At 43.2% G+C, this 20,976-nt stretch overlaps 2 protein-coding genes across 2 annotated transcripts; one reads left to right on the top strand and one right to left on the bottom strand.

Moving 5' to 3' along the window:
• The first annotated feature begins 6,212 nt into the window (after positions 1 to 6,212).
• Positions 6,213 to 10,078, top strand: LOC120798240 (PI-PLC X domain-containing protein 1-like). Its single transcript, XM_040142390.1, has 7 exons — positions 6,213 to 6,438; positions 6,696 to 6,832; positions 7,369 to 7,494; positions 7,640 to 7,795; positions 8,200 to 8,312; positions 8,606 to 8,676; positions 9,097 to 10,078. The coding sequence occupies exons 1-7, from the start codon at positions 6,336 to 6,338 to the stop codon at positions 9,417 to 9,419; spliced, it is 1,029 nt and encodes a 342-aa protein (XP_039998324.1). The 5' UTR covers positions 6,213 to 6,335; the 3' UTR covers positions 9,420 to 10,078.
• Positions 10,079 to 10,084: 6 nt separating this feature from the next.
• On the bottom strand, positions 10,085 to 20,798 carry LOC120798241 (NLR family CARD domain-containing protein 3-like). The gene is given in 17 exon segments (XM_040142391.1): positions 10,085 to 11,785; positions 11,915 to 11,961; positions 12,047 to 12,220; positions 12,459 to 12,632; positions 12,942 to 13,115; positions 13,752 to 13,795; positions 14,029 to 14,156; positions 14,263 to 14,429; positions 14,623 to 14,796; positions 15,455 to 17,234; positions 17,824 to 18,073; positions 18,227 to 18,305; positions 18,960 to 19,076; positions 19,186 to 19,299; positions 19,402 to 19,542; positions 19,910 to 20,053; positions 20,512 to 20,798. Coding segments are annotated over 16 exon segments (4,179 nt in total). The 5' UTR covers positions 19,996 to 20,053; positions 20,512 to 20,798; the 3' UTR covers positions 10,085 to 11,255.
• Between the last annotated feature and the right edge of the window lie 178 nt (positions 20,799 to 20,976).

Below are 20,976 nucleotides of genomic sequence, written 5' to 3' on the forward strand. Positions count from 1 at the left end.
AAACAATCTGAGAATAGAGTATCACTCTGACACATGCCAACTGTGAAAGTCAGTTACGATTACACATAGCTCGGTTTCAAAGTTACAATCGTTCAGATTTTCATTGAATCAAACACAGTTTTTGATACTACAAAAGCCATTCAATGTATTTATATTCAGTAATTACCTCTCCATATATTAATTTCCATTGTCGGTGGGGGGGGGGTCCACCGCTCCCACGCTGGTTTCTAATTGGCTTCACACATATGAAGGAATTACAGGAAACAATATAGCTTGTAATCCAACGTGTCTGTTTTATACTAAATGGATCTTACCAATTTCTGAGTCTGATCCTCGACTATAATCATAGGCTGAGGTGAACTGCAAGGAGGGGATATAAGAAAACAAAATAATGTCCCATGAAAACAAATCTACAAACACTGACTAAACGTCCCCGTCTTAAGGTCCATTCAACTGCTTATTCTGGAGCTTTGGACCACGTCACACGGTCTTCATCGGACGACGGAGTTTGCACAGCTATTGTGGAACTGCTGATGTTTAAAACTTTCCGTTCATTTTTAACGATTTTCGTTTAGCAGGTAGATGAGAGAAGTCCTAGAAGTGGTCGGACAAATGAGAAGTTTAAACTTCTGCAGTTCCATGACAAGCAATATAGCTCTGCTGATAAAGAACATGTGATATGGTTGAAAGACCGAGAGCACGTGAGTAAGCAGACCTCGATTGGAGATTGTGCGGTCACCCGGAAGGTCAACATTTAGACACATGGCTCACACCTACGAGGACATTTCTAAAGAGGTGTTTGTTTTTTTTGTTTGTTTTTTAAGCTAACAGTAATCCCACAAGCTTCTGATCCTCAGCCTGGTTATTTCAGTATTTTTTGCCTTTAGTTATTTTAAGTTAAATACCATAATTTCTAAATTACTAGATCAAGCTGAACCCTGCAGCCACTGGCTTCCCATTAAAGAAAAAATAAAGAGTCTGTTGGTGCATGGCATCAGCCCTGACCAAGTTTATCCAATATGCTCAGACTAAGAATAAATCAGTGGAGACTTACTGTATCATGCATATGGTGAAATAATATCTCATGAGAACCTCAAATTAAACCCGCCAACTTAGATGCTACACGTGACACTATAACTTGAAATTTGCATTTGACGGCATAGTAAATTGTGAGGACGTAAGAGGTGCACATAGGATGGTTTAATGAAATGTATGTGTTTGACTTTTCCTTACAGAGTTACCTGCTACGTCAGACTGTCTGGACCACGTCCAGAAGAACATATGACTGGCTGCTATTGCTTCCGTGGACGGCTCTACGTAAACACCACGGTAAGGACTGAGGGCTGTAAAAACTTCAGAGCAATGTGACTTGAGGAATCTCATAACAGATCATATGATAATACAGAGAGACACTGACGGGGCTGAATAGCAAATAGCAGCAATATAAAATCCACATGATTTCAGTTTTATTAATGTATAGTGGTCCAATGTATCTGATCAAAGGATCCGTATGTTAAAAGTTGATATTAAAAGTAACCCCTAACTACAGCCGTCAGATAAAAGTAGCCAAGTGAAAGGCACCAGATTTCCCTCTGAAATGCAGTAGAAAATATTATATAGTTGTAAATGTACTTTGGTACGTTCCACGACTGACTGGAACGACTGACTGACTGTTTTCACATCTCCGAATAGCTCATCGCCATTCACAGTATTTTTGACTGGACCGCAGCAGCGGGCCCAGGCCTATAGACGCAAATGTCCGTGACTGACTGAGTGAGTGACCGACTGAGTGAGTGACTGGGTGAGTGACCGACTGAGTGAGTGACTGAGTGAGTGACTGAGTGAGTTACTGAGTGACCGACTGAGTGAGTGAGTGACTGACTGACTGAGTGACTGAGTGACCGACTGAGTGCTGATCTTATGCCATTGGTCGTTGCTCTTTCTAAATAAATTGGCGCAAATAGTTTCTATTGCGTCATCAGGGGGCTTTTACAGGCAGAGTCGCCGACTTAGCGTCTTTGTCGCCACATTCACCGACTTTTCACACCCTTTTACACTGACGGGAATGAGTTTCTTTCACTCCCAGTGATCATTTTACAGGTAAATAGAGCGGAAACCAAAGCACAGCCTTTGTCTTTAACTCATGTGTGTGGGGATTTTGTCAGACGACGTCGTGGTTATAAAATCAAGATTTTATCAGTGCAGAGCAGCAGCTTGGAAATGGCCTGGAGGTGACTGCTGGTTAACGTGTGGTCGTAATGGGCTGCGTTTCAATCACTACTTCATACTTGTTCTGTTGTCTGACAACAGAAACAGAAAAACGTAAATGGGAACAGCGTTATTGGGAATTCGGCACAGAGAGTAGGAGAGAAGTAAAGAGATAAAGGGTGGTCGAGCCACATACTAGGCTTTGGCTTGGTCCTGTTTAGTATTGTCTGTGAACACCCCCCATAGAAACTGAGCAAATTTGGTGTTCACGTTGGGATTTTAAAGTATGTATAGTACAAAAGTAAGATTTAAAGTACTTCCAGGGTAAGTCGATACAAAACTGGTTAATTTTCTCTCCATTTTGGTCCGCCGTCAACCAAATCCTGAGCTTTTCAAAAACTCTCCGCAAAGTGGATAAATCTGGAAACGCTGATCTCGCATTTCAGTCTCAACGAGTCAAAACAAAGGTTTGGAAAATGATGACGTAAGCCTCGTCGGGAGCCGTATGGCAGTAAAGTTAGAGAACTCTTAAAATCTCGTGTGCAGACAGACACTGCATTTAAAAAAGATATATCTTTTGCACCTCTAAAGCCGTAATTTTTTTGGGAAGCCATGTTTGCCTGCGGTGTGACGGTGACTTCCTGTTTACATCACTGCATTCACACACAATATGGCTGATCGCAGAGAGCAGGAGGGACGGGAACAGCACTTTGAGCATCTTGAGACTCAGTGACCAGACTGTCTGTCCTACGTTTTTCCTTCTGTCCCTCTCACTTTTGTGGATTTAATTCACAGTGTTATGTTTGCCAACTGAAAGAAGACACAGAGGGGGAGATTTAGCCATTTGTAACCGCATTGTTTTCACATGTAAACAGCGACACATTTAGCCAGGTAGTTTTTTTTTGGTTTTTTTTGTTTGCATGAACGCACAGTTTGAAGTTGTAGTATGAAGATGGTACAACTCTAAAACTTAATCTTCACGTGGTACCTTCTTTACTCTCTCGGTTCATGCTGGACATTTTCCTTAAGTTCGGTCAAGTTAGAAATTTGTAAAAAAAAAAAAAAAAAAAAGAAGAAGAAGAAAAATCTGACTTGATTTAATTTGAATTGATTTAATTTGAATTTCATTCCAATGGTCGTTCACAGATAGGTCAGGTGACCCACTTTGTGCATTTTATGGACAATATGTTTTTCACTTTGCGTTACTGTCACTGCAGTAATCCCTGGTTTTGAGCTGTCACTGATAGGCTATATGATTGCCTTGCTTTTATGTTTTCCATTTCCATAAATTTCATCAGTTGCCTTCTTGCTCAGTGTCGCCCGAAATGATAGGAGGCTCTTCATTCTAACAAGATTTTCTTATTAGATAAATGTTAAATTTGGTTCCGTGATGAAAAAAAAAAAAAAAAAAAAAAAAAAGCAGCAGTTCTGCACTAGCCGCCTGATTTGAAGCCGGCTGGTAGAAAGAGCTAGAGGTAGCTTACTTCTGGGGCAAGAACTCTTTCGTTTAATGGTTCAGAGTAACAGTATCTCACATAAGTGCTAAACTGCTGCCACTCGTTTGTCCTTAGCCTCATTTTTGCAGCTAATGCCTTCAGCTGATATTATCTGCCCATGTGTGACTCAAATGAATGCCAGCATGTGCTGCGGTCGACTCCTAAATGGCTGATATGCTTAAAAACTGAGTCGTTACAAAAGAGTTTGCTATGGTTTAAATCGAGAATTAGATTTCCTGCCGCATCATGTTGGTTTAAATTCAACACTTGTACAAAAAAACAAAGCAACGCAACTTGTGATTTTTCCTTCTAATCTTACCATCTTGTCCATATCCTACTTTCCACACCGACACACTGTGTGTAAAAATATTAGGATAATCTAATATTACAATCGTGGTAATGGGGATCATGCGGAGGAAGGAGGTACAGCGAGGCTCCTGCTACTTTTCCTTGTCAGTCTGACCCTTGTATATCTGCATATACTACGTTTATAAAGTTATATCACATTTATATTATACATATATACATCAGCACACAAGTGCATATTATAAATATTGAACTATTGTTTTTTTTAATCAATTTAATACATAATTTTTAATTCATTTCACTGCAATATATTACTATATATTGTTTTATATACTATTACATCTCTGTATACAGTTGTTTTTCAGGTAAAGACCAATCTCATTGATTGTGTTGAGGTCTCAGAAACTCATGTGAGTAATTAACTTTATAGTTACTCTACTTTTTCAGACGTTTCTTTAATCACATCTTTTTTGCGTGAATTACCGGATAGCTTGTCCACCTTTTCAGGCCTTTTAAAGTTACTTAAATAAAATGTCGAGTGGTTACGGTTTACAAGAAGACTGATATCAGTCTGGAGACCAGAGAGAAACAGCTAGTGTTGATGATCACGTAAACATCCCTTCATTTCCATCTCTCCGCTCATCTTCCCGAGACAAACTTTCACCGACGACCCAAAGGGAACTAAAGCAGCTAAAGACTCGGGGAAAAAACACTTTGGGCAATCGAAAGACAACATCACAAAAAGCAGATGTCATGAGACAGACACTAATCAGGGTAAGTTAACAAGATAAATTGTTTATGAAGGAATGCAGTTCATTGAAAGTGCCAATGTGTCTTACTAAATGAGAAGCAAATGCAGTCCTTCTGAGCCGTGATTAATGTTTGTGGAAATCTGACGTGGAGTTTAAAGAGAGGAGCAGTTCAGGGGCCAGACTGGGCCGTTGAATGGGGTCCTCTGATAACAAATGAGTCATTGAATTAAACCTAGTTTGTTTTAATGGGGTCTGCTCGCTAACGTCCACAAGTCAACAAGTAAAAGCCTCCAAATCAGGGGGTCAGTGGGGGGTTAAAATATTCCCAGGAAATTCCATCACGATTGGGAGTTTTTTTGCTAGTTCCCCGCCTTCCCTCTCCATCAGTACAGATTTGTTTAAACTTTTCTCACATTCGTTGCTATATTAGCTTGTCGTCTTATTCGAATTTCAAAGTAAACTGACTGCGGAAGACTCAAACAGGTGACCTAAATATCACATGTTCTTCCCAGCGAAGAAGAGAGCAGCAATTTAAAACTGTACATAAAATAACCAAAATAATCCCTATTTTTCGCTCACAGAGCGGCGGAGTCTTGCTGGGGTTTTTTGGCTTTGACTTGGCATAACCTAACAGCGCAGAACATTACCTACAGAGTGAAAAATTTGATGAGGTTAAAAACATTTAGTTTTTGTCTTCCACACGTGTGGGGTAAAAGTGAAAATGATTCTGTTTGAAAGTCCCCAATCCTTTATCGAACCCGCTGTTAAAAAGGGAATTAACTTCCCGGCGATGTGATATTTCCCAACTGAGATACTGCATTTTAGTCAGTTTTCATTCAGTCCAGCATTTTTGATGACTTTCTGGATGAGCGTTGACTTCACCCGGTGATCCCAATTACCAACAACACCAGATGTCGTTATTACTTTAGGCTACAATAACCCTACCACACACTGACATTATCAATGTGGTACTAATATCGTACGAATATTAGGGAATTAAAGGTGTGAATAGTTTGACTAGTGTGAACTGTTCAATGTGAGCGTTTTTAGGTATTGGTTAAAAATGGCTGATCGCTGCCCTCCGGTGGTCAAAGTGAGAAACTATCAGAATCCCCCGCACACCGTCTTGTAGTTACCAGACTGCGACCACTAGAGGGCGCTGATAACCAAACGTAACTTATGCCCGTGTCCTCACACAGCAACTATGGTTCCCTAACTATTGCCTGACGTTTCGGCAGGTGTGTTACGTGTAGGACAAAATAATACGAAATATGACTAAAAATTTAACTGTAACTATATATTTTTTTTGCTGTTATTTCTTTGTAGATATGGCTTTTTTTGGGGGGGAGGGAGAGTGAAAACGAACCATTTTGTTTTCCCGGGTTTACTTTGAAAATGAAAACAGGAAGTGCTTTAATTTGCCTTTTTTTTTCCTTGACGCTAGCGGAAGTTTCACATCCGGAAGACTTTGTAAACAAACGGTGTTTGAATTCAACAATAAAGCGAAAGGGGCAATGTTACACCTCCGCCATGAGACGAGAGGAAAGACGGCGACGTATCCCGGGTGAAGAACATGGAGGACGAACGGCGGCAACAGCCGGGAGGGAACCCGGACTGGATGTCCGGTCTGCCCGAGGAGCTGCTGGATGTCCCGCTGTGGAACCTGGCCATACCCGGTAAAACAAACGCCGCGGTGAAGTCGGGTAAACTGGGACATTTGAAAAAAACAAAACACGCGGATTGGTGGTTTGATTCTTAAAAATGTATTTATAATTCATTTGCTGTTACATTTGCAACCAAAATATATAATTTCCTGGGTGTTCTGTGTGTCCCCTGTCCCTCTGCACGCCGCTCGGCCGAAACTGTGTGGCCGCACCCGTCCGGCTGCGCCCTGCCCCGCCCCGCCTCGCCTCGCCTCGCCTCGCCTCTCCAGGGAGCCACGATAGCATGTCTTTCTGTCTGGACGTGTCCTCCCCGGTGCTGAGGTCGGAGCCCTGCCTCCTCCGAGTGATCGACCGGCTGCTCCCCTGCTGGACTCGCCCGTGCGTTTACCGCTGGGCCACCACGCAGGTAGAGCGGCGCCCCCCCCCGTTTAGGGGCCAATCGAGGTGCGGCTGAGCCCTGACAAATTAAAAACACACTGCGTAAATACTGCAGCCATCTTTTCAGAATGCTTTGTAGTGAGTACAGTCTTTCAACTTGAGGCATTCATGGGTAAATACTAAGGTAATAACTATAGGTATTACTACATATCCCATATATCCTTAAAACGAAGCAACACATTCTGTATTCGTATCTCAAACTAGAATCTATTCCATCTCATGATATTTATGGATAAAACCTGAGGATTATGCAGAGTCAACCTGTGGTTGACCCTAACACTTCAAAGGCCTTGAATACATTTTCATTTGCTCTAAAAACATCAACAATTATAACCCAGTGTATACATGCATCCGTATACAAGCATATTAGGAATAGGATTCATTCTGCTTTTGCTGTTGAGCAATGAATTAAATGACATCTTTTGTGGAGTAACTGTCTAGTCGTGCATTCTTTCATCTTTTTTTGTACTTACTGTCTCCGGCTTTCTCCCTGTGCGTATGTAGCAGTCGGTCCTCAGCGATCAGTGTGATCTCGGTATTCGGTTCCTGGACCTGCGGATCGCCAGGAAGCCGGCAGGAGGCGGCAAGCTGTTCTTCGCCCACGGCATCTACACGCTGATGACCGTCAAGGTGCCCGAATTGCACGCAGAACGCAAACGAATCGGAGGCAGGGGCGGCTGGGACGCGGCTCTCATTGAGACCGGACACAGCCGAGTGCAGACTCGATATACAGCAGTTTCGCGGCTTCGAGTAATGACCGTTTGTCCGCTTGCAGGAGGCTCTGGGTGAACTGGCCACCTGGCTGGACGCTCATCCTAGAGAGGTCGTCATCATTTCCTGCTCGCATTTCGAGTCGCTGACTGACGAGGACCACGCCTGTCTTGTGGAGTACATCATCACGCTGCTCGGAGAAAAACTCTGCTCCTCACAGGTAAGGAGAAAAAAAAGAAGGCAGAGGTAGAGAAAGGCGACATAAAATAATTAGGCTGTTAATTAGCGGGTAGATTGACAAAGGATTATTGAGAATATTAATCATTTAAGTCATTTATCAAGCAACATTTGCTGATCCCAGCTGCTCAGATGTGAGGATTAGCTGTTTTTCTCAGTTTGAAAAAACGGTAAATGAAATATATTTACGCTTTTGACAGTTGTTCGGACAAAACACGACATTTGAAGAGGTCGCCTTGGCCTTTGGGAACTCTTGATGGGCATCTCATTGACTTGATTAGTAATTAGTAAAGTGATTATTAAACCTGCCCATAAATACCTGGCACGAAACTTACTGAAGGTTTTGTTTTGTAGTTTTAATCTCCTACTATGTGCGTATATGTGCAGGACACTCCCACGCTGCGTTCCTGTTGGTCCAGAGGTCAGCAGGTCATTGTTTCCTATGGAAACCAGCAGGTGGTGCTGCAGCACCCAGAGCTGTGGACCGGAATCCCTTACTGGTGAATACACAGTGGAGCTGTTTTTAACCTCTTCTCTCCAATAGTTCAAATTAAGACCGCATGCGTTTCACACCAGGTTTTTATTGTTATGCATCAGACTCAAGCGTAAGCCCAGTGTTATCACACATCCCCAGCTGCAGCATTTTCCACTTTTCTGAGACTGGCCCATTAAGGTGTGTCCACACTAACTCGAACAACACTGGGTCCACCCTCGAATTTTGTCTTTAGATTGAATAAAAAAAAATCATTTGACCATTAACGTGACCGGCCTCATGGCGACGCTCTGTCCCCAGGTATGCGGACAGCCCAGACCCCGAGAGGGTGATCGCTTACCTGGAGGACCAGAAGCGCAGAGGAAGACCAGGTAGGCCGCATTGAGAGACGTACTCAGATCATTTACCAAAGTAAAAGTAGCAATTAAACTATCAAAATACTAAATTACATGTGAAAGTCCTGCATTCAAAATTTTATTCAGGTAAAAGTATCGAAGCTTTGTCAGTGTTGGAGTTGACTTTAACTACTTCATACACTGTTGGTAAGTTTAATCTTAACGATGCATCATATTCCTTAAACTGATCCTATGTTTTATATGTAAAATCTTAATTTTAATTGTTACCCATCTCTGTAGATTCTAAATAAATGTAGTGGGGTAAAAAAAAGCAAAACATTTCTGACTGAACATTAGCGGAGTAGAAATATAAAGTTTTGTAAAATTGAAATAACTGGAACTGCACTTTGGTGCAGCAGGTATAATTTAACTTGCTTTCTCTCATTCCTTCTCTAGCTGGTTTTTACGTCAGCGGCCTGAACCTGACAGAAGACGCCCCCTACGTCCTCCTCCATCCCCTCCAGAGCATGAGGAGGATGACATTGAGCGCTCTCTCACTGCTGCTCAGCTGGGCGAGCAAGCAGCGGCCGGGGCCCGAGGACGGCGGCGTCAACATCGTCTGCTGCGACTTCGTGGGCGCCAGTCAGTTCTGCTCGCTCGTGGTCGGCCTGAACTACAAGCTCCTGGGCGGACCCAGCACGCCCGCCGCCCGCGGGACACCGGGGGAAGGTGCTGATGGCCGTTGTCATGGCAACCGGGCCGGTAAGGGCCGTGTCTGAGATCCAGCATACACAAAAAGAAAAAAAAAAACAACTTAGCCCATTTTTCTCACAAAAAAATGTCCCAACAACTCTCCCTGTGTTTTTTCCTCCTGTTCACGCTGGTGAGTCTGTGTCTATAAACTGTGAACGCGCCGTCAACGATGGCACACCACCGAATACGTCTGATCATCTCAACATGTTGCACGTTAATGTTTCACTCTCAGCTCTTGCACTTGGCGCACGGCATCACCACTGTATCATTTTCAAATTGCACGTAGACAGATTTTCGGGCGACACTGGCGACCCAGTATTCATCAGTTTTCAGCAGTATACAAACATGAAATAGATGGTTTATAACACAGTGTAATGTAGCTGTATGCGGCACATTTGCAGTTTTCACCGATGTGCGGAATTTTTCAACAATTGTACCATGTTGTCGTTAACTGTCTGCCTCCACTCTTGTGGCTACAGGAGCAGCTGTTGACAAATACATAAACACGTACATCGGCTCACAAATACACAAGTGTGTTAAACCATTTATTGAATGTTTATAAAGTGCTTAAAGTATTGCCATTTTTCTTTGTGTACTTCAATTTTGTACTTTAAAAAAAAAAAAAATTATTTAATTTTACCGCATGTGAATTCAGATGTTGGCATTTGGAAAATGCACTTTCTTACCTAATGTGAATAAAAACTTTTCATATACTCTGATCCCTGATTCTTAAACTATTTTTTTCCAGCTCTCCATGTCTCATCACTAATCATGTGGCATCAGTAGAGAGTAGGGTCAAGCAACAGTGACTCCCAGGGGGCATTCTGGCCTACAGGTAGCGGTCGATAATAATAAATACAAAAAGACGACAACAATGAATAAGAACGGCCGTCAATGCAAAAGTAAACATGTTTGTTTACTTGCAGTTGAAATGACAGTTAGAATAACACAGTCAAAATAAAATAAGGCCAGAGTATGAAACTGACGAAATAAAAAACATAAAATATCAGTGTTTAAGGTGCATCAAAACCTGAGTCCAGTAAAATATCCAAATATAGAATTAAAGTAGGTTTAGTTAGAAAATATACACAACATATTATACACAAATGTATGTTCTAGTTTGTTAACACAGAGCTATTCTGCTGTCAAACTGATTTAAATTGCTTTACTAATTTTACTGTATTTGAATGAAATGCTCCTGTAGCCTTCACAGTTTGTTACGCAGCTGTAATGTGGAGGGAAAAAAAATAAATAAAAACGAGTATTGAATTGGATTTTGGTGCCAGATATTCATTATTAAAAAGGAAAAAGGATCAAAAGAACATGATCAGCACATCCCTACCTTTAAATGAGCTCCATGAGATATTAAAAGTTACCGTAAAAAAGAAGGCTAAAAAAAAGGCTCTGATGTTAAAATACAAAAACTACTTACAAACTACACATTTTAGGAGAGAACGGGGATTTTCTCTATCATGTCTGGGTCCCAAGAGTCTCCACTTTGAGCTGTATCGAGTTAGTCCTTGATCTTGTCCTGCAGCCTAACATGCAACCTCTGACGATTTTGACAGAATTACTTATTTTATCTACGAGAAAATACGAGCATAACTGTTACTGCACTAAGATGTAGGTTCGACTCATGTAAATAGCTGCGGTTCTGTGAGAAAAACCTTGAGTTATTTTTATGATTTGTAATTAGCTGATTGACGACATTGCTCTTCCCTGAGTTGAGACATTTTTGTTAACACTTGAGGATAATGAACACGTCTAAAAAAAACCTTTTAAATAATATAAAACAAAAACAAAAAAATTGTAATCCAGCTAAAATAAGGCTGTTTTTGAGGAGGTGAGTCTCCATGCGTTTTCTAACGCAAGGACACCGATGACTCCAGTGATAAGAACCCAAATCCAGGGTAGAGAGGTTCAGTGAACGCACAGTTGAAGGTGTACAGGTGAACTAGTGAGTCAGATGAGACACTGTAGAAGGACAAAGCGCCGGCAGGCCAGTCCAGATACACTCCGACTCTGTTAGAAGCAGTGGACGGTCTGTTGAGAAGAGCCGTCCTTATGTTATTGTGCCAGGCGAAGTAACATTTATCGGTCAACTCCAAACTCCATGACTTCTCGTTCCAGCCAAGCCTGCTGCCGTCACGAGCTCCTCTCCGTCTGAGTCCTCGGTAAGTCACTCCAATATCAACCCCTCTCTCCCAGTCCACCTCCCAGTAGCAGCGACCAGCCAGACGAGCTGTGCACAGCAGCTGGTAGCACCAGTCGAATCTGTCCGGGTGATCGGGGTACGGCTGCTTCTCTATCGCCAACATCACTCTTCTGTTGTTTTCAGTCAGGAGGACGTTTTTGTGTGCTGTGTTCGGGTCCAGTGTGAGCTCACACACATCTAACGGAGAAAAAAAACAAAAACAAACCAAGATATGTGGAAGCAGGTCTGCAGGTTTTGACTGAACTGATGTCACATTGATGGACTTTGTATTTGAAACTAAATTAAATATACGATTTACACCCTTACACTTTGCCAGACCAGATTTCAACCACTGAACACCACCATGATCCACACTGGAAGAAAGAAAGCACAGTCAGATCAGCATGGAGACGATTGACCTTCGCAAACATCCTCTCTCGTATCACCCCCCCCTCATACCTGAGAGTGTCCAGTCTCCATCGTCGATCCTCCAGTCCAGCGGAAAGCAGCTTCAGTCCCGATTCTCCCGGATGATTGTAGCTCAGGTCCAGCTTTCTCAGATGGGAGGGGTTGGACCTCAAAGCGGAGGCCAAAGAAGTACAACCTTCCTCTGGGATCAAGCAGCCTGACAACCTACCCAAATACAAAAACACACACACAACTGAGGGGTTTTGTATAAGTAATATGAGCGCAAGCAAATTTTCTCGTTACGTGTTTTCACTATTCCACGGGACTGAAGGGAGTTGCGATGCGCGATTGCGGTCGCATCACCCCGGCCAGAACACATGTTGGACCTCACTCCCAATGAACTCTTCGACTTGTAATAGCAGGAAAAGCACAGGTGCAAACAACATTAATGACTGTTGCTCACCTGAATGTTTCCAGTCTGCAGTGTGGACTGCTCAGTCCAGCCGAGAGCAGTTTGGCTCCTGAATCCCGCAGGTCGTTGTTACTCAGGTCCAGGTCTCTCAGACTGGACGACTTGGTGCTTAGAACTGATGAGACGTCCTGACAGCACTTTTCTGTGAGCCTAGTTTGATTCAACCTAAAAAAAAAAATTAAAAAAAAAAAGGGTTCAGAAAAACTACATTTTAGTAAGGACAAAAAAAGTCTCAAACATATGTTACGCTGGTTTGTCTCAGCGTCAACTGTTAACTAGATAGCTACAGCGTTACAACTACCCTCAGGTCGCGGTAAAAAGTAAGAGCAGAGGATACGATGTCTTGACATTTAAACAAAATTTATGTGGAACTTCAGGTTTTGACTGATGGTTGCTTTTTATAACCATGAAAAAGAAGACAGATCACATTCTAAAATATAGAGTTAAAAGTGATGTTTAAATAAAAGATCTCACCTCAGGGTTTCCAGTGTACACCGCGGACTCCTCAGTCCAGCAGAGAGCGCTTTCACTCCCGAGTCCTGCAGGTCGTTGTTATTAAGATCCAGCTCTCTCAGATTAGAAGACTGGGAGCCGAGAACTGAGGCCAGAGCTTCACAGCTCCTTTCTGATAACTTACAGCCACTCAGCCTGAAGGATTTCAATCAGTTAACTTACGAACCGGATAAAAACATTTAACTGAGAATAAATCTGACTAAATGTTTTGAATAAAATGTGGCTACGCTAGTTTATTTATTTTTTTACCTTGATTCATTAGAAGTTGTACAAGCCACGGCGTTAGTTTCACTTCCTGAAGCAAACAAAGTCTATATAATTCACCCTTTGTTTTTTTAATCATTCCCAGTTTGGCGTTGTTGTTGTTGTTTAGTTTAAAGAGAAGAGAAAGAAAAAAAAAAAAAAAAAAAATATAAATAAAAACAAAACAAACAAACCAGTGGTGGGGTGATGGTGGATATTGAAATCAGAAAAAAATCCTTGGAACTCGCGTGCAATGACTTCTGATGATGAGATGAGATGTGAGCTTGAGACTTTCCCTCACACCCTGAATAACAACAGACTAATATCCAGACTGATGCGCTTCGCTTTTTTGGCGCCAGAAAGTGGACACAGTAAGACCATATCTTATGAAGCGATGACCACGAATTAACAAATTACGAGGAACCGAGAAAATGTATAGAACATTTTTTCTCTGCTTTTCCATTTTTAACAAAAAAAATCAGCGCATCGCAACTTCACAAAACTAGGGTATCACACAAAAAAAAAAACCTGAGACTTGAGAGCGAGCAGTGTGGACTCCTCAGTCCTGAATCCTGCAGGTCGTTGTTGCTCAGGTCCAGGTCTCTCAGACTGAATTGCAGGACTGAAATACAACATTTTGTGACATCAACGCAGGGAATCCTCGGACCATAAATAATTTAAAGAAAAGAATGACCCACATGCAATATCATGGTGAGGACACAGCATTAAACAAGGGTGTCAGAATGCGATGTTACCTTTACCTCAGACTTTCTGCTCTGCTGCTCCTCCCTCCGCGAAGAAGAGCGAAAAGCTGAGCTGAGTCCTGCTGCAGGTCATTGCTACTCAGGTCCAGCTCTCTCAGGGCAGAGGAGCCGAGACTTGAAGCCAGAGTATCGAGACTTCCCTCCGATAGGTTACAGCCAATCAGCCTGAAGAAGAATTAAAAAAAAAAAAAAAATCGGATCGATACGTTGTATAAAATAAAAAATGCAACAAACTCATTCACAACCCTGACAAACATAGTATGTTTTGTTTGAGTGTTGTTTGAGTTTTCAGTCTCTTTCTTTCCAGTCAGAGAGAAGCTTCACCCCGGAGTCCTGCAGGTCGTTGTAACTCAAGTCCAGGTCTCTCAGGCAAGAGGACTTGGTGCTGAGGACTGATGACAACTCCGGACAGCATTTCTCAGTGAGGTTGTTTTGGCTCAGCCTGGTGAAATGAACAAAAAAACATTTTTCATCATGTTAGAGATTTAGCTTTCCAGAGCAACTCGCTATCAGGATGAAGAAAAAGAAAAACTGTGCTGTACACCCGATTTTTTTCAATGCATAATAAAAAAAAACGTGACCACAAATAATACAACAGATCACAAGTACCACTTTAGATCACAATATGATCTAACCTCAGCTTTTCCAGTCCACACCGTGGATCCTCCAGTCCAGCAGCGAGCAACTTCATTCCAGAGTCCTTCAGATTGTTGTGGGTCAGGTCTAGCTCTCTCAGACAGGAAGACTGGGAGCTGAGAACTGATGCCAGACCTTCACCGCTTTTCTCTGACAGGTTACAGCCGCTCAGCCTGAAGAACATTCGACAAAAATGTTTTTTTTTGTTTTTTTTTAATATTCATAATTTCTCACCTGCACAAAATATCAATGTTCATTCCAAACATTATCATATACGAAATATCATTACTATTGGTGAGACTTTGCTCCAAGATATTTATTTATTTATTTTTTGGATGAAATAATCTGTTTGACAGTCTAATTTGAGACAGTTTTTCATGGTATCCAGGCAATATATCCGGCGGACTTTGGTGATCCACTTCTCGGCTTTCCCTGTGTTTGACAATCTAACTTTTCCTTCCACCAGCGGGTCAATATTTTTTGGTTTTGAGTCCAATGTCTCAGGATCTATTGGATGTATTGCCATGAAATCAGGTGTGATTTCATGGGATGTTCCCCTCAGGACGATTTCCCAGTAACCTTACAACTGAAAAATAGTAAAGCACATAATAGCTAAAGCACAAACAGAACTCACAATAAAATTACGCGTGCATACACTCACACACACATATGGGAGAAAGGAGCTTTCAGTGGCCAGTTTACATATGAAACATGGGACCAAACTGTTTCACGTAAATGTTTGCATGTCCTTTGTGTGAATATCATTGTGGGTTCACAACACATTCATGCATTTAATTGGTCATTAACTTGTCTGATTTTCTATGTACTTACAGCGACTTTTTGGACGCCTTGACCACCGGCAGCAGCCTCAGAAGCGCCTCCTCCGAAGCCGAGTATCTCTTCAGGTCGAACACACCCAGCTCTCTGTCTGATGACAGCAGGATGAAGACCAGAGCTGACCACTGAGCAGGAGAGAGGCTGGCTGTGAGGAGACTCCCTGAGCTCACGTACCGCTGGATCTCCTCCACCAGAGAACGGTCATTCAGCTCATTCAGGCAGTGAAACAGATTGATGCTTCTCTCTGGGGACAGGTTTTTACTGATTACGCTCTTGATGTAATCGACTGTTTCCCGATTGGTGTGTGAGCTATTTCCTGTCCGTGTCATCAGCCCTCGTAGAAGTGTCTGATTGGTCTGCAATGAAAGGCCCAGTAGGAAGCGAAGGTACAAATCCAGGTGCCCATTTGGACTCTGTAAAGCCTTGTCCACAGCACTTTGGAAGAGATATGATAGGTTACGTTTGTCCCTGAACAGATTAGACCACCAGGTTTTTGGGTGAGCCAGCCGACTGACGCCACCGTCAATGAAAGTCAGAAAGACATAAAGAGCAGCCAGAAACTCCTGAATGCTAAGATGAACAAAACAGTACACCCGCTCCTCGTATAACCCTCTCTCCTCTTTAAAGATCTGAGTGAACACTCCCGAGTACACCGAGGCTGCTCTGATATCGATGCCACACTCCGTCAGGTCTGTTTCGTAGAAGATCAGGTTTCCTTTCTGCAGCTGCTCGAAAGCCAGTTTTCCCAAAGACAAAACCATCTCCCTGCTCCCTGGATTCCAGTGCGGACCTGTACTAGCTCCTACACGATACTTGACGCTCCACAATTTGGCTTGCGCCACCAGGAAGTGGATGTACATCTCAGTCAGGGTCTTGGGCAGCTCTCCTCCCTCCCTGGTTTTCAACACATCCTCCAGAACTGTAGCGGTGATCCAGCAGAAGACTGGGATGTGGCACATGATGTGGAGGCTTCGGGATGTCTTGATGTGGGCGACGATCCTGCCGGCCCGCTCCTCGTCTCTGAACCTCTTCCTGAAGTACTCCTCCTTCTGTGGGTCAGTGAACCCTCTGACCTCTGTCACCACGTCGACACACTCAGGAGGGATCTGACTGGCCGCCGCAGGTCGAGTGGTTATCCAGAGGCGAGCAGAGGGCAGCAGTCTCCCCCTGATGAGGTTCGTCAGCAGCACGTCCACTGAGGTGGACTCTGTGACATCAGTCAGGATCTCGGTGTTGTGGAAGTCCAGAGGAAGTCGACACTCGTCCAGACCGTCAAAGATGAACACAACCCTAAACGCGTCAAACCTGCAGATTCCTGCTTCTTTGGTTTCAGTGAAGAAGTGATGAACCAGTTCCACCAAGCTGAACTTTTTCAGCTCTCTGAAGGTGAACGGAAAAGTGAACTGTATGTCCTGGTTGGCTTTGTCTTCAGCCCAGTCCAGACTGAACTTCTGTGTTAAGACTGTCTTCCCGATGCCGGCCACTCCCTTCGTCATCACTGTCCGGCATGGCTGAGCTTTTCCCGGCAAGGTTTGGAAGATGTCTTCACATCGGATTGTTGTTTCCGGTCCTGCTGGTTTCCTGGACGCAGTTTCAATCTGTCTCACCTCATGTTCTTCATTGACCTCTCCAGTTCCTCCCTCTGTGATGTAGAGCTCCGTATAGATCTCATCCAGAAGAGTTGGGTTTCCTGTTTTTCCAGTCCCCTCGAACAAACACTGGAACTTCTGCTTCAAACTAGATTTGAGTTTACCCTGGCACGTGGCAGGAGATTCTGCATGAACAAAAAAAAAAAAAAAAAAAAAAAAAACAATAGTAAGTCGACGGTACACGAAATGTCAACTGCAACTGCTCTCCGGTTTCCATCCAAATGTAGCACAACATTTAACAGAATTTCCAAAAAAAAAGAAAAAAATCTGCAAAACAAGATGTTAATTAAAGCACTTTTACATCCAGTTATGCGAATGTGAGTTGAGTTGAGTGTAATCGGCATAAACGGTTGGTGGCAGTGCCGTTGAACCGCTGCAGAAGAAGAGGGTCACCTAATTAAAAGAGCGCCAGTCAAACCTCAAGCAGTGAAAAACAATGTAGAAAATGTGGTGAAAATATGGCTTTTATGTTTGATTCATTTGTTAATTTGGGGAATGTAACAGTGTCTTTATCACCCCACACAGGTTTCATCTCTTCAGTGGACGTCTGAGTCACTTATTGCACGTCATTATTTATTGGCTAAGTCTCTTCCCATCGCACTTTGTCGCATTTTGCTTTTACGGATGCACCAACTTTTCGGCCTCTGCCATGGTGGATGGAAATGCACTTCTTAATCGTTCAATTAAGTTATAGCCTTAGCAACTGTGATTCACCTTCCTTTTCCATCACGTTACAGCTGTAACTGGTCCTCTTACTGCTCTGCAGAGCGTCAGCCAGGTCCTCCTGCTTCATTCTCCTCAGGAAGAGTAGTGTGATCTTCAGAAACGCCTCTCTGCTGCTCCTCATATCCTCCTCCTCATGCCGCTGCTGCTCCTCGCTTATCACCGAACACTCCGAATTCAAAACCCTCTGCATCCTCTTCAGCTCGTTCTTCATAAAACCGACAATGTTCTCCTCCAGCAGCTGGAAAAATAGCCATATCCAGAAAAATGTTCAATTTAAAACCAATAAAAATTTTTTTTTAAAAAAGCTCCATCCGTCATACAGTGAAAGCCTGGTTCTCTGAGAGCATTAGCACAAGACGGGTAGTTTATGATTACTTCTAGATGTACACACCATAAATATGGAGTCCATGTCCGTCGGATGTTCCCGGGCAGACCGACCACTGTGGACTTCTGAACTCTCCTGTTTTAGTCTGTGGAGGACAACCGGCATCCAGAATATTCACTTTCATACCGGTTCGGACTGGTTTTTCAGACAGTAAAGCAAAAGATCAAGATATGTCGATGATGATGATGATGGGCTCTGGGAAATGAATAATGATGGGCATTGTCATGATTTGCCGAAATGATTAAATATCAGGGCTACAACTAACAACTGTTTCTTCTGTTGATTCAGAATTTCTTCAGATTGCGTGTTTTGTCAGACCAACAGTCCAAAACCCAAACGCCTTCAATTTACTGTCATGCATGATAAATAAAGGCAGCAAATCCTTTGAGAAGCCGGAACTACAGAGCGTTTGGCCTTCTTGCCTGATAATTCGCCGAAACGATTATTTGATCATTGAACTTTTTTGTTGGCCGACTCCTCGAGTAATCACTACAGCTTTTTATAGATCAAACCACTGAATCCGTTAATTGAGAAAATAATCAAGGGATTCATCCGTAATGAAAATATCATGAGCTGGAGCCTTAAATAACAGTAGTTGATCACAAAGATCGATATAAACAAAGGGGCGAGGAGTTACAGAAGTGCTTCAGGACATACTGAGAGTCTTCGGGCCGTGATATTGTAATTAATACGTCGTGTTCTTTGCTTTGCGACATTATTCAGTTACATGTTGACTTACCCTTTTTCAGCAGAGTGTTTTCTTCTAAACACAAGAGGCAGATCGACTGACTGGTCGCTCTTCATGGACACGTAGCTGGGTACCGGGGACTCTGGTCTCTGCTGCCGTTGATCTGGTCTTTAACGTGACAAAAAAACGCAGCTCTCACTTTTCCTAATAAAGACCGTACGAAACCACAGAACAAATCCTCTCAGGCGATCAGACGATGACAGAAATAGCTCTTTACCTCTCGCGAGCAGACCGGTGTCCATCTGCTGACTCAGTAATACGACCCATCGCTCGGTCACTGTCCATGGACGCACAGCTTGGTACTGGAGAGTCTGGTCTCTCCTGTGGGATCCTAAGAGAGACAGATAATTGACCAAGACATGCAGTTTCACCCTAAAAAAAACCCAAAAAAACAAAATTGCTTTGTTAACGCAAATAGATCACATGGACTTACTCTGTTTCAGAAGAGTGTTTTCGAAAAGCGAGAGGCGGCTCCATTGACTTGTTGCTCTTCATGGACACACAGCTGGGCACAGGGGAGGCTGGTCTCCCCCGCTGCTGCTGCTGCTGCTGCTGCTTCTGCTGCATCTCGGGGCTTGAACACAACACAGAGGTTTCACTTTTCACAGAAAGAAAGAATCAGGCCTGGAGACACCTCAAGGAGGTGGGAATGGGATGTGAGAGAGCCGGGCTAAAAATAAATAAATAAATAAGAGGGCTGATCACTTCCATGTTTTCTGGGTTTGCCCTTTAAGCTTTCTGTACAAATAAGAGATTGCTAAGGATTCAAATGTTTTGAATAGAGGTTGATCGGTCTTTTGTCACATTATACGATGAAGACGTCTGTAAAAACAAAAACAAAAAACTGTGTGGAGTATTTCCCCTTAGGATTAGAATAAGACCAATATGTGAAATACTTGGGGGGGGGGGGCAGGAAAAAAAAGGATGTAACTGCTGCTCACCTCCGAGCTTTGGTCCGGCCATGTTCCCCAAAGGAAGAGGTTTTTGAGGGGAGGATCCCCTCCTCAGCCCCTTCAGGCAGATCCATAGTAGAGTTTACACAAACATGCCGGAAACACACTGAAAACCAAACTATCACGTCCGCTCTGTGGCAGAAAGAGAAACCGGATCAAGACAAATATTAGGGAATATTGTGTATAAACTCCAGTAGATGATGATCATCAATTTGAGACACTGTGAGCCCTTTTTTCCTGTGAGATCCCTCGGGGTTGTGCTGCTCACACCCTGGGGCAGTAGCGAGATGAACACATGAAGGTCAAACAGTGACAAATTGTTACAGGAGCCTTTCTGCCACACAAGCAGTGCTTTTACTTGTGATACATTTAAGCACATTTCTCTGACAATACTTATTCTGTAGGCTACTTATATTTAGCTGTGTTGAACGCAGGACTTTTGCACGTATTTTGTATTTTTTTTTAAGTTGTATTATATCTATTTTACTTCAGTATAAACTTGAATACTTCTTAGCCGAGTCGTGCAACGGTACCGACGCCTGCATTAGCGGGGACATTGGGCGACAGAGCACATGGGCTTGTTACAGTACCTTCTCCGGTTCGGCAGACGGGAGCGAAAACCGAGGCCTCCGTCTTCGCCGAGAGGTCCAGACCGCGGAAAGAGACTGGGACAGGCGCGGACGCCCGGTCCGACCGTCGGGAAATAAAGCTGCGTCCCAGGACTGTCCAGGGACACACCCAGGTGTTTCTACTTGAGCTACAGTCCTCACGTACAAAAACAAAAACAAAACAGAAACTAAACGCCCTGAGCACAAACTGCAGGCAGGGGGCAAGGACCTGTCCTGCCCCTGGGACAGACTTTGTCCCAAATGACGCCATCTACTGATAAAACCAGATCACAGATGTGTATGAAACATGTCTTATCTCAGGCAAACAGAAATTAAGAAGAGCCACTTCCTTTCTAAAATGGGACATTTTCCGACATAGAGCGGCGACAGGCTGCTTTCTGCTTTCAGGGTTGTGTCTTCTGTATTTTTAATTCCTGAAAACGGTAA

The sequence above is a fragment of the Xiphias gladius genome, chromosome 13 (genome assembly GCF_016859285.1).
Source record: "Xiphias gladius isolate SHS-SW01 ecotype Sanya breed wild chromosome 13, ASM1685928v1, whole genome shotgun sequence".
NCBI lineage: Eukaryota > Metazoa > Chordata > Actinopteri > Istiophoriformes > Xiphiidae > Xiphias > Xiphias gladius.

Excerpts from the sequence above, each read along its gene's own strand:
- LOC120798240 (XM_040142390.1), top strand. The coding sequence starts at position 6,336 with ATGGAGGACGAACGGCGGCAACAGCCGGGAGGGAACCCGGACTGGATG. Across the intron at positions 6,833-7,368 it reads ACCGCTGGGCCACCACGCAG|CAGTCGGTCCTCAGCGATCA; the intron begins GTAGAGCGGCGC and ends GTGCGTATGTAG. Across the intron at positions 8,313-8,605 it reads TGGACCGGAATCCCTTACTG|GTATGCGGACAGCCCAGACC; the intron begins GTGAATACACAG and ends CTCTGTCCCCAG.